Source organism: Acomys russatus, chromosome 10, assembly GCF_903995435.1.
Source record: "Acomys russatus chromosome 10, mAcoRus1.1, whole genome shotgun sequence".
NCBI classification, from domain to species: domain Eukaryota; kingdom Metazoa; phylum Chordata; class Mammalia; order Rodentia; family Muridae; genus Acomys; species Acomys russatus.
Window position 1 is genome coordinate 34,164,070 of NC_067146.1, and position 12,954 is coordinate 34,177,023.

Genomic DNA, 12,954 nt, shown 5'->3' on the forward strand with positions numbered 1-12,954 from the left:
TAGCCCAAGGGGCATGTCACTTACCAGGAAACTGGGACAGAGGGGAAGGCATCTTATTGGGACTCTAAATGAGAGACGCATGGGAGAACAGCAAAATAAAAGGATCCAGAGGGTCCTAGAAATCTACAAGTAGAACAATATGATAGGCAGATTTGGGCCCAGGGGTCCCGCTCAAACTAAGGCACCAGCCAAGGACAATACAGGAGGTAAACTTTAAACCCCTTCCCAGATCTAGCCAATGGTCAGAATATTCTCCACAGTTGAGTGGAGAGTGTGATACGACTTTCTCACGTACTCTGGTGCCTCACATTTGACCATGTCCCCTGGAGGGGGAGACCTGGTGGCACTCAGAGGAAGGACAGCAAGTAGCCAAGAAGAGACTTGATACCCTATGAGAATATATAGGGGGACATAATCCCCCTCAGGAACAGTCATAGGGGAGGGGAATAATGGGAAAATGGGGGGGGGGAGGAATGGGAGGATACAAGGGATGGGATAAACATTGAGATGTAACAAGAATAAATTAATAAAAAAAAAAATAAAAACACAAAAAAAAAAAAAAGAAAAAAAAATAGAAAGATCAACAACTTTTGGCTATTTTCTGAGGGGCATGACTAAGATCTCTTTCCATGCTGGTTATGAAACAAGAGATTATTAGGTACTATTCTTTGTCTGTTATGAAGACAGAAACCCAGTGCTGGATTATTTCTTTGGGTCAGTAAGGAAGCCAGTTTAGAGACAAAGTATTTCTAAGATACTTTTATCTGACATTTATCTGGTGGGTTTTTTTTTTTTTTTTTTTTTTTTTTTTTTTTTTTTGAGTTTGTTTTCTTTTGAGGAGTTGGATTTTTTTTTGGGTGGGGGTTGATGGTATAGGGCATAGATTGATGAGAAACTGAAAATTGTCACTGATTTAAGACTATAGATTGACGTTATAAGGCAAACGAGGTTTTTTTAGAGGCAGGCACTATGATGCCTATAGTTTTAGACTCAGGAGGCTGCAGCAGCAGGACCATGACTTCCAAGCCAATTAAGATACCCTATGAGCATATACAGGGGGAGGAGGTCCCCCTCAGTCATAGTCATAGGGGATGGGAGTAAGGGGAAAATGGGAGGGAGGAATGGGAGGATACAAGGGATGGGATAACAATTGAGATGTAATATGAATAAATTAATAAAATATATTAAAAAAAGATCTCATCTCAATAAAACCAAAATAATAATAAATAAAAATTAGTTTTATATAAAAACCTTTCTAGTCACAATGCAATTGAAGTGATTTTAGTCAGCTTAGGGCATGACTCCAGGTACCCAGTGAATGTTCAGTTACTCAGTGAGACTAGTTTTCAGATTCTCTCAAGCACTAGCTATGACTATCAAATGAATGCAGTACTTAGGAAAGCAAGCCTCACATACTTCTTTTTAAAACAACCTTTAACTAGCTATCCTTCATCACACTTTCAGTGAAATGACCACATCTTTTTTCTTCTTACTGAATCAAGTTGATTCTTCCAAAGAGAAAATAAAAAATAAAAATGAAGCTGTTGAGTTTCCCGTGCATGCATTGAAGGTTGCCCAAAGAAGGACAGATTTGGGTAAGGGATTCTCAACATGCATTCTAAAAAGAAGGGAAACAGGTTTACTTCATTTATTCTGTGAGACTGAGACAATGCAGCAAACTGCCTTCCTTTGTTCTATTCTTGCTTTCTCAGTCTTGGAGATCTGAGATAGAAAACAGCTTAAAACAACCCGGCACTCTAGCATGGACCTGGCTCCTCCTCAGCTTGCCTCTGTTGTGTGGGACTGACTGGTTAATGGATTTGCCATCCATCTTTCTCTGCCTCACGGGTACTGCACACTTGATGGTGAGGCAGTGACAAAGGGAAAAGGGAAGAGGTGGACAAGGTGCCTCCAACTGGGGGCCTGCTCTTTGCCTTTTTTGCCCAGTTCCATAATTGTGCTTTCAAGTGTAATTCCAGCTGCCAATTTACACTTTGCCAGAGTTAAAACTTGTTTTTAGTTTCATTTCCATGAAGAATGTGCACTTTGCTCTTGATGGATAGATAGGTTTTGACAGTTACTGCAGGTTTACCCAGCTCGGGCTTGTTTTAGTCGAAAATGGAAATGGAAGAGAGAGAGAGAGAAAAAAAAAAAAAAATAACCATGCACTGCGATGGTTCTCTGTATTTCCTTTTATTGCATTCATTATCTAACAACAATAATACTCATTGGCAAGAAATGTATTTACACTAACAAATTAAATGTAACCACAGGTGGTTTTAGATGGTCAGAAGACAACGGGCCACTGATTACGGTATGGTTTGCTTTGAATGCCTCTGAGAACCGGAGCGTGAGGACCGCCCTTTGCAACCGCACACACGAGGCAGGCACCAGAGAACAAAGCAGCGTGGCACTATTGTCTCCTCCATGCAAATGATCGGACAGCAAGATGTACACGTTAAAAGTTTCCGGTAATATGCTACTCATGCTTACCAGCGTCAAATGACAGCCAAATCACCTTCCCCTTAGCAGTAGAGAAGAAGGAAAGATGGAAACAAATGGAATCTTACAGTAGAAGAGAATTTTATCCTCCTTGTAGCTCCAGCTGCCCGGATCTTGTCAATGATATATAGCAGATGTCCAGGTGGTATCATCAAAACATCATTAAAAAATACAAAAGCAGTAGTTATGACATTATATAATATTGAGGAGTGTACATGTACGCATGGTTAGAGACTTTGCTAATTACCGACTGAACCTGATGTCGTTGGAAAGGGTTATCTAGCTTGGACATCACTTCCTGCTTTTTTTAAAAAGACAATTTAGGGTATTTCTGGCCAATTGTTCTTTCATGAACGAATGCTTAAATCTTTAACAAGAGACTTGTGTGCGTGCATAAAACATCTGAAGGAAATGGATGTACACGCCTTCCAACAACATGTACTCAGAACTCATTGTGTTTGTTATTTTTGGTGGCAAACAAAATGCCATTACAAGCTGATGGCATAAGAAGTAAGTAGTGGTCACATGACAGAAATTCTGCCACCAGAGAGCCAGTAGGTAGTGACGTAAGCATCATGGCTGCTGCTGATCTTCATTTTAGAGGTGAGAGTTGACACACAAGAAGACAGTGCAATTTAGTCAAGAAAACTGCCATCTGCAGTTGAAAATGCCCAAAGCTGCATGATATCTTCTGAGTTCTAACTAAAAAAAATGTGCAATCTTGACATCAAAGCATTAATCAAACATTCGAGGAAAATTTATCTTACTAAAATACAATACTAAAGATCTAATAAATCAATTTTACCAAAATATATAAACATTTAGAAGCATAAGTGCATTTAGTAGGATACTTACATTTTAAAAAAATCTCTTAAAAGCTGTGAGCCATTCAATGTATACACAACACAAAAGTGGCAAATAAGGCTATGATTACAGCCCAGGGTCCTAACTAACATCACTGTAGTCCATGTATGGTATATTTTTATGCCACGTGCTTATGGTATATACGTGTGTGTAAGGTGGGGGGATATATTCACACACACAGCTCTGACACCTACACAAGTGGCATGCACATAACTGAGAATATGTGGCTTGTTTTCTTATTCCTTTCACATTCTCTTGCACACCACTAGACCCCTAATGGTCTGAGAGGTGGGCAGGGCCAAGGGCTGGCAAGCATGGAGCTTCTTTTGTTGCCTACTCTGAGGACAGAGAAACAGGTCCAGGTTGCAGATTTGAGTCTTGAGTAACAAACACTCTCTGATAACCCCACACAGACACTCGTGCACACACAGGTGAGGACTCTCAGCCTCCTGTGAAAGGAACTGGTGTTACTACCCAGGGGATGATTTATTGTGGAGGCTTTCCATTTTTGCCTCTAACTGGTCAATTCAGCTTCCACACTTCTTTTCATGTTATTAAAATGTGTTCTCTTTAGTCTTATTTTTCCTCCAGTGTTTTGGAGTTTTAAATACTCCAGACAAATGCAAACAGAATTTGCCTGCACAGGTAGTCTGGCTCTCAGGACTGAACTGGGGAAACAGATTTCCTGTAACACTGCTTTGAGACGGTGTTCTTCCTGTGTCCTATCACAAGGAGAACAGTTTCAGAAGAAAGCATGGCTGCTTTACTTTTGACCTCACTTCCACAAGTCACAAGCTCTGCTTTAGAACTGGGCACAGGCAGAGCCCTGACTCAAAGCAAATAAGGAAATTCTTGAAAACTAGATCTGTCATTTTCTAATTACCTTTTCAGCAGGTAGCACTAGGGTCTTAGTGTTGAAGCAAATGACATGGATCCTACTAATCCCTGTCCCCAAAGGTGATATGTTCCTTATCACCAGCTCTGTAGAAAGAGCCTTAAGTTACTCAAATGGAGTTTGGTAATCCTTAACTATCTCAATGTATGAAAGGGTAATATGTATCCATGTACAGAAGTTTTAGAATCATCTGCCCTCCCTCCTCCAGAATCATCTTAAATACCTTTGCTAAGTTGAGAGTCCTCCTCAGATTTATCTAACCTTTCATGTTTACAAATGAGTTAGAATAGCTGTATAAATGCAATTTCTTTACTTCTTAGATAATTTTTAGGCACAAGTCAATCCTATTAAACAAAGAGCCTAGGAGAGAATTCTTCATCAGCTGCACCGTCCATAGGGGCCCAGGTGCTAAATCTGACCCGTGGACATTCTTGCAGCCCAAGCCTAAGGTGTTTAAGGTCTCAGGATGAATACTATCTGGCATCAACTGTAGCAGGAGTCTTCACGTCTCCTCTGCCACTTAATTTCTGAAAATAAAGGAACACAAGATAGGCATTCCCATTTTGTGTCTGTTGGAAGCTGAGTTTGAAATCAGCTCCTGCCATACTGAAATCATAAATGAGTGTGGTATTTTAGAAGTCTACATGAGGTGGGAGGTCCATGTCAACCCCAGCTATAGGATGGAGGATCACCCCAGAAGAGCTTTGCTGTCACGGTAGTAAAGGTAAGCTTTAGGAGAGCACGGAAGTGGACAAAGCATGGTGTCTGCTCTAACGGAGCTCTTCTGATTCTGGGGAGGGGGAAATGATTCTGTAAGCGTGAGTCACTTTAGAGGAGGTGTGCTTAAGCACAACAATCCATTACAAAGACCTTTGGTGGAACCCTAAGCCAGAGTCTACTTCTACAATGCCCTCCTCCTCTGGCCGGATCTGACCATGTATCCCCACTCCCTGCCCCACAGCCCAAACACTTTTGGCTACTGATAGGGTCCTATTATCCTTCACTAGAATGCAATTCATAGTATGAAGACATTCCCTTTTTTCTTCACTTGTTGATAACTAAAAACCTTCCAAAATCTTTAAGGTCCACAAAGCAACAATTCTCTGTTAAATTGTATAAACCCTGAAAACTACAGCATTAAAGCAGGAGTTGTGCAAGACGCTGGAAACTCAATTATTATCATGCAGCACGGCCATTAAAGGAACTAACAGGAAACCCAAATGTTCACAAGGTCTGAGGTCCTTCACTTTGTTTCTACACTGGGTCAACCAGCTTCTTCTGTTTGATCCTTTACTGAACAATGCAATCAAGAGCCTTTTACAATTTTACCAGTGTTCAGTAGCAATGATAAAAGAATTCATTTTGGTCTAAGATTGCAATAATTTAACTAAAAAGTCAAAACGATTGAAACATCAACTAAATGATGTAAGGCCTATGAAATTGATTTGTAACTGTCATATGAATGCTAATCCAAGCGCTGAGTGTTAATGATGCCGTCCTAGGAACACTGTATTTAAGAAATGCAATATAAGATCATAAGTTAACAGGCAGAGACAGACCTATAGACATTTCCAATATATACATTCATTTTCAACTATCATCCAAGTGTAAACACAACTTAAAATGATCGTCCTTCTGTTTTCACTCTTGAAAATGAACACAGAAAAGCTTCCAGTGCAATCCAGGTTTTCCCCCAAAGAAAAGTAAAATGGCTAAAATTTACAATAACAAGTATTAGTAGTGTCAGATTTTTGCTTAGTCTTCTGCTATTAGGAAAGATTTGCTGAATTTGTAGTTCAGAAATGTGACTCTTGGTTTCTCAAAATATTAGTAAGTTGCAAAGCATCAGGCATCTGAAGACACACTCAGGGACCCAGTACCCTATGCCAAGTAAGAACCACGAAACAGGGCTAGTGACTACGGAACACAACGCCACTCCCATATTGTGTTTCAGACTGAAGTGGGTCTCTATCACAAGGACCAAAAGTTAAGAGAAGTGCTCTGGGCCAGAAAAGGAAGTTGGCCCTGGGAGAAAGAAAAGGATTAAGTTTCTAATTCAGATAATTTCAGAATTCTTATTTCAAAAAATAGTAACAATGAAAAAAAAAAAAAAGAAAAGTCACAATGTTAAAATACAAGGTGAGGCCACCCAGGCAGCAGACCTAGCAGATACCTGTTATAACTCCGTAGCCTGATGCAGGCCCTCCTACCTGTGCATCTGGAGGGATATGCACAGGGCTGTGGACCATGGAAGGGCCTGGTGGAATAAAGGAAATAAAATATGCTGAAGTCCAAGGATTCATCTGGCCTCCAGCTTTAGTTTGAAATTTGTCCATCATAAAATAGATCACATCACTTCCTTTTTAGAGTCAATGCGGCAATGAGAGTTAGATACATAAGCAAAAACAAAAGTGAAAACTAAAGGCAAGCAAACAGATAAACGCCCTCAAGATATGAAATGTCTCATGATGAGCATATGTTTTCCTCCTCCCGCCCCAGTCTCCTGCACTCAGTTCAAGTCGGTGAAATACTGAAATCCTTTGTACAGGACTGTGAGAGTCCATCCCATGGACTGTCTTAAACAAACCTGGAACTCTCCAGAATACGGAAGAGAACAGCTTAGGAAAGCCATTCAAAATGTCTCTAAAATGTAAATATGTAAATGATGACTGTCCTTCACAGGAACAAATTATATGTGCTAAAAAAAAAAAAAGTTCTCTGGTTGACTGTTTCTCAATCTCTAACCAGTTTTAAGTTCTTAAAAGTACATTTGTTAAGACACTAACTGAGCCCACTTGGGAAATTCTGAGTAGAAAATATGTGTCAAGCTCCTGATTGTGTCCCAGGCAGACTGAAGACCAGCCAGAGTGTCCCGGGAGAGGAAACCTAAAAATGTTGGTTTCCTTAAAATCAATTTCCTGTTCAATTTGTTGGGGGGGGGGGGCTGTGCCGTGTTTGTCAGCACTGCAGAAACCCTGGGCCTGCAGACAGGCAAAGGAAATAGTAGATCCCAACATCCAATGCTGCATTGAATGCTGGTATTTTCTTCTTTGTCCAGCAACATCTGGAGGAAAAGCGTTACCTCCAAGGCCTGACGTACACCCACATCTATGTTCTTAAGGCCTTTGCATTTCTTCTAGAATTAACAAATAGTTACAATTTTTCCCTCTTTCTGATTCCCCTCTTTCCCTAAGCTGGTAATTGTCCCCACACCGGACTGACTTGCTACACAGTCAGTATTGAGGGGAGCCTTTCCCACAGCCCCACCTAACTAGATTCTGCAGCCCAGGAGACAGACAGCACAGCCCCCTCATTTCAAGGCAGGTAGCCTCAGCACACCAACAGTCACAGCTACCCTCTCAGTTTCAGGGGCTCTCACTGAAATTTCTGGGTACTCCCACTCACATCACCAGAATGAGTCCTTCTCTCATTGGCTGGGCCAGGCTGGTCCTCCATGAGGCACCACACACTTAACACAACATGGGATGTTGGTAAGTAGAAGATAAAAATGGTACTTCTGGTTTGCTCATGAACCAAAGGTGATGGCAAGGGGTGACTTTAGGAGGTTAAAACTAACAGCGCAGTCAACACACAGTTCCTTAAACTGCCTACAGTGGCATTATCCCCATCAGTGTCATGCTCATCCTCTGCTGGAGGGGAGGGGGGCAGGAAGGGGCAGGAGTTGTTTCAAGCTTCCCCACATCCTGTTGGAAGCTGGGTATTAGGGCTCACTGTTGCTCTCTGCTGTGGAAGTCATCTTTTCAGACTTTTTTGACTTCCTTTGCATTTGCTCTTGTTCCTTCCTCCTCAGTTTCTCTCTTTGTTTTTCCATTTTCTCGTGGGCCTTTCTAGCCTTCTCTAGAGACGTCTTCATTTCCTTCAGTTTTTTTTTAACCAGTGCCCGGTCCTGGGATGATGTCATTCCAAGAGCCTACAAAGGAAACACATGTACAAACTGAATCTGATAAACTGCTGACCTCTTTTCTTAGGAGGAGGAAAACATCACACTAGGCTTAATCTCATGACCTTAGTTAAACATAGAAGGAGGAGGTCAGAGCTGAGGAAAAACAGTCGACATGTGCTAAACTCTTTATGTACTGAGGAGCTCTGCTTTGCTCTTTGAAGTTCTTGCAAAATGCACTCCAGAAGTCATTAAGAAAATGCTTTCCAAATTGTTGACTAATGAGAGAATAAATAAAAAAGAGCATGATCCTGCTTTTTCAACCTTCAGCTAAAGTCTTGCTAAACTCGTCAACATCTTCAAAGGGTAGCAGAGAGCACCTGCTGCCACAGAAGGCTCCAAGAAGGACAGGAAGAACTGAAGTGGCCACCTGTTTGCCAATGTAGTTATTGACAATGAGAACCTCCCCATCCCCACACACACAAAAATAAAGTGTTTGGGGCCAGGATGCCCATGTCAGCATCTTCCAGCCATTGTCTCCCCAAAGGCAGACCTGTAACCGAAGCCTGATTATAATGACGAGGTTGCTGGAATTCAGACTCAGGGGAGATGGTTGTGTACTTTAAATGTTCCATGACCTTCAGCATCAGCAGCAGGATGCATCCATCTCCCCAACAGGGACAGCCTTGTCAATGGGGCCTTCATATTCACAGCTCTTGATTGATCGCTAACCTTTTCAAAGACTGTCAAGAGACATTCATCTATCCATCAGCCAAGTGGTGGGAAGGGATGTGTGGAGCTGGCTGTACCCTACTCTTGCTCTTTCTCCATAAAGTTGGGTGCCACCTCAGTCTCTAAAAGAGATGGGCTGGATGAGCAGAAATGGAGGTCCAGTGGAAGTGGCAGGGAGGGAGTCCAATGGAGGGCACAGGGAGGGATGGCTTGCATATACTTGGGAACATCATTTCAGTTTTCAAGTAGTGGGTAGGAGGGGGAGCATGGAGGAGAAATCAAGAAAGGGGTATCAAAATGGCCACTATTAAAACTTAATAGTACAACAGGAAGTGAGTGGTTTTAATGTAGAGGTCATGTGTTGCCAGGCAAAGGGAAGGATCCCACACTCTCTTAGTCAGGAGTCCATCCCAAGTCAGGAGCCCCTCATGGGCTTACTGAAGCATCATTTCCTACTGAAAATAATTCAGTATCTTTTCTGCTAAGTGTTGACAAAAATTGCTGGAGGGATATAAGGATCACTCCCGGCTAATGGAACCGTGTCAGGTGCTCCAAGCAACACCCGTAACTGGTAACCCAACACAGACAAAGGTTTCTTTACCTTCAGTTTATTTCCATCCAGCTGCAGGAGCTGCTCCCCAGTGATGTTCTGAGCACTGAATTCAGACACATGTTGGTCCAGATTTAGGCTCATCAACCAGTGAGAAACCTGTTGCACACTCCACTCGTGAACGGCCCGACTCTGACTCTGAGTGTGTTTGGGGGACTGTCCGTCATCAAGGATCTGAGGTAGGAAGGTATGCAGTGTGAAAGGACTGCGCCACCATGGCTCAATCTATGCTATCGAAGGAATTTCTCAAACTAAAAGAGCTGTACTTACTGGTAAATCATGAAGTGATAATAGTTCTACTTGTATTAGAAAAAACACGCATATTACATATATGATTCTGGTAGGTGGAAAATTAAAAAATATCCCACAAATAAAGTACCATTACAAATGTAGGATGCTAAAAATAGCAGTACATACTAACATTGATGGTTTTATAATAAATAACCATGGAGATATTCTAATATGCAAAGAATAAATATTTCATTGTTCTCTATATGTGATATATCACTTAAATTTATCCTTTTAGAAGACATTAAAGCTATATAAAACATATTATAAATATTAAGGTCTCCTTCACTCTATATGTAAAAGCCCTTAAGCCTTCTTAGGGAAATTTCACAGCCATTATTTCATCTGACCAGGAAGCAAACCTATGAGGAAGCTAGGGTGCTCACACCCACAATTCCTTTAAGACATGAGAAAATTGAGGATCAGAAAGTTTACAAGATCTCTCTTAGACAACACAGTAGTAAGTGACAGAGCTTAATAAGATGCTCATTGAAAAGGCTCTGATCACTGGAGACTAATCTCCTTATTTTGGTAAAGAGGCAGGACAGCTCCCAGAAAGACGAAGCTGAGAGAAGATGAAGGCCTGACAGGTCTCAGAGGAAAGACAGGAGTTATCTGGTAAGCCTCCTGAAGAACAGAGAAAAGGGCGAGGTGTACACTGAGGGGAAGGCAGAGGATACGAAAAAGGGTGGACCATGTCAGGTAATGGCCACTGGAGGCAGATGAGGGACTCAGGAGGTGGGACTTGGAGCCTCTTGATCCAGGAAGATCTTTTAAGTAAAACATAAACAAAGGCAGAGTTATCTTCCCTCCAGTAGAGAGGAAAGGGTTCTTGGATCCCTGAGTCCTTTGTAAAGAGAGGAAACCAGTTCAGAGCAGACCCGGCGCCACACCCACCCACGGAGAGCTCACCTCGTCATCTATCATGTCCAGGCTCTGGGTGAGTAGCAACAAAAGAACCAAAAAGAAGAAGGTTACAGAAATGGGACACACGGCATCCACAGTGCATGCTTTAATACATTCAAACCAAGCCCAGCTAGAAAAATGGGACCAGGAAAGTTTAAGTGGAAAAAAAAAAGGAGGCTTACTGCACAAAACTCAGCTTAAAAAGAAGTAAGAACAGCTAGTTTATATGTAAAGGCAAACATATTCTAATTGCATTATTTCCTGCCCCAAGACTCCCATCCAGTTTTAGAGCTCTGTCAATCTCAGTACAGTGTTCTGCTTATCTCGTGCACACATACTTCCTGGTAATTCTTAGCAATGCTAATCCTCACTCTAGCATCTGGATAAATGGTTCTTACTCTATTTCCTTTCCAGAGTTGTTGCCTACTGATTGTAAGGATTCAGCTGGAGGCGTAGCATAGTCAGAGGCCTGTGGGAGTCTGGGGGCAGGAGGGACTCTGGGTAAGGACAGAGAATGGATCACTCACAGCCTCCAGGTAACCCGAACTGTTCATCCAGTCTTGTTCTCCAGTGCCCAGCCGCTCCACCCTGTGTGTTTCCATATGTAATGGGATCCCCAAGTAGCTTCAAGGGGCTCAGAAGCTATCCTTTTCTTTAACGTTGAAGGGGAGGGGAATGGAGTCGTGAAGATTTTGTGTTAAACATAAAACCTCAGTGCTGATGACCTCTGTACTAAATCTGCCCTCAAGTATCTTCCCATAGCGGGATGTAGAGGAAGTAAATGACAGAAAAAAATAAGTTCTGCCATGGTGCCGGTCCAGTACCTCATCCGAGGATAGTGCCAAGGACTGGGAGAGCCCTGGTGTTTTGGGTTCTGCTCCTAAGCCGCTCAGGTCAGCTGAACTGGTACTGCTTGGGCTGAAGTCATCGTTGAAGGTGAAATTCTGTAAAAACAAATAAAACCACTTTAAATGAACACACAGTGTGAACTGGAGGCAGGCATGCTCCCTAGTCCTTTACAGCTTCATTTTAATCAATTTTCTTTAGAAGACACTGGAGTTCGGTTTGGGGTGGCTTTCAGCTGGGCAGTGGTGGAAGATGCTGCAGCTTTGGAGCCTTGTGGGAAATCCTGGGCACCTGCTCCCCTGCTGCAGAGATCGGTGTTGTAGAGAACTGACTCCTCAGTGGCTCTCGGAGGGTTCAGAACATGTTACCCTCTGCACCTGTCCAGGAGAGGTATCAAAAAGCCCCTGTATTGGGCAGCAGGGTCAGTAGGGACACACGCTGGGCTGGAGAGGCTGACTTTTTAGGAGCAGGTGACAGTTCCTATTAGGGCGATGGCTGGAGTGGCCCTGGGAAAGAGAGTGTGTGGCTGGTTGTGATAAACACTGGGAGAAGGGACAGGTCCCCTCCTGGATGTACTCTTCAGAGTGAGAGGTTCTGGAGGAAGGCATGGTCTGACATCCCAACACTAGGTACATGTCAGAACATGTCTCTCTCATGGCTCCTGCAGACAGGCAGAGACTGCCTTACGGAACAGACTCATGAGGCTGCATAACGTCCTGGGGTTAGGGAGGTGGAGTGTGGGGGAAAATTCACTTCCCTGGAACTACTTTAACTTGCTCAGCAGATGTTAAGACAACTTGACAATGACCACAGAGCCTTACTTATGAAAACATTTTATAGTGAACCTCTCGTTAGCGTAAGACAATGACAGAATCACTCAAGTGAACCTTAAGTCTCAGAGTAAGACTAAAGCAGCCCAGTGCATGGATTACTACCAAAACTTCTTTTGCTATCTGCAAAGTGGCTAGATTTCCAGGAACTCTGAGCAACTGCTCGACACCATCTTGTTTCATACTGAACTTCTCTAGAAACCAGACTGTTTTTCCCCGCCCTTAGGTTCCTTTGTGTTGGCTTCAGTTGATTATTAAGAACAAATACCATACCAGTAACTAGAGTTTAGTACCAAACCAACTCCAAGATTTGATAAGTCTTCCCAAAAAGGAAGGAGGTTAGCAGAACATTTGGCAGTGAGGCACAACACACACCATCACCCTTTGGTATTACCACTGGAGATGCAACCCTCCAGATCCTCAGGCAAAAACCCTTTGAGCTGCTGACCTCAAGGAAAGAGTTAAGTTCAAGTAAGATTAATCACGTGGTTCTGTTTGGGAAAGAAGAGTGAACACAGAAAAAAGGAGACCAAATAAGGCGAAGGTTAGCCACCACATGTGTTCCAGGGAAGTGTGAAAG

At 42.6% G+C, this 12,954-nt stretch overlaps 1 protein-coding gene across 1 annotated transcript in view; it reads right to left on the reverse strand.

Annotated features, from left to right (window-relative positions):
* Positions 1-7,344: 7,344 nt before the first annotated feature.
* Positions 7,345-12,954, reverse strand: part of Ppp1r9a (protein phosphatase 1 regulatory subunit 9A) — a 125,457-nt gene continuing 119,847 nt past the window's right edge. The window contains exons 12-15 of the mRNA XM_051151481.1: positions 11,523-11,642; positions 10,705-10,728; positions 9,496-9,678; positions 7,345-8,192 (exon numbers count right to left, since the gene is read on the reverse strand). Of these exons, the coding sequence (XP_051007438.1) occupies positions 7,983-8,192; positions 9,496-9,678; positions 10,705-10,728; positions 11,523-11,642 (537 nt within the window). The 3' untranslated portion in view covers positions 7,345-7,982. The remainder of the gene's footprint in view (positions 8,193-9,495; positions 9,679-10,704; positions 10,729-11,522; positions 11,643-12,954) is intronic.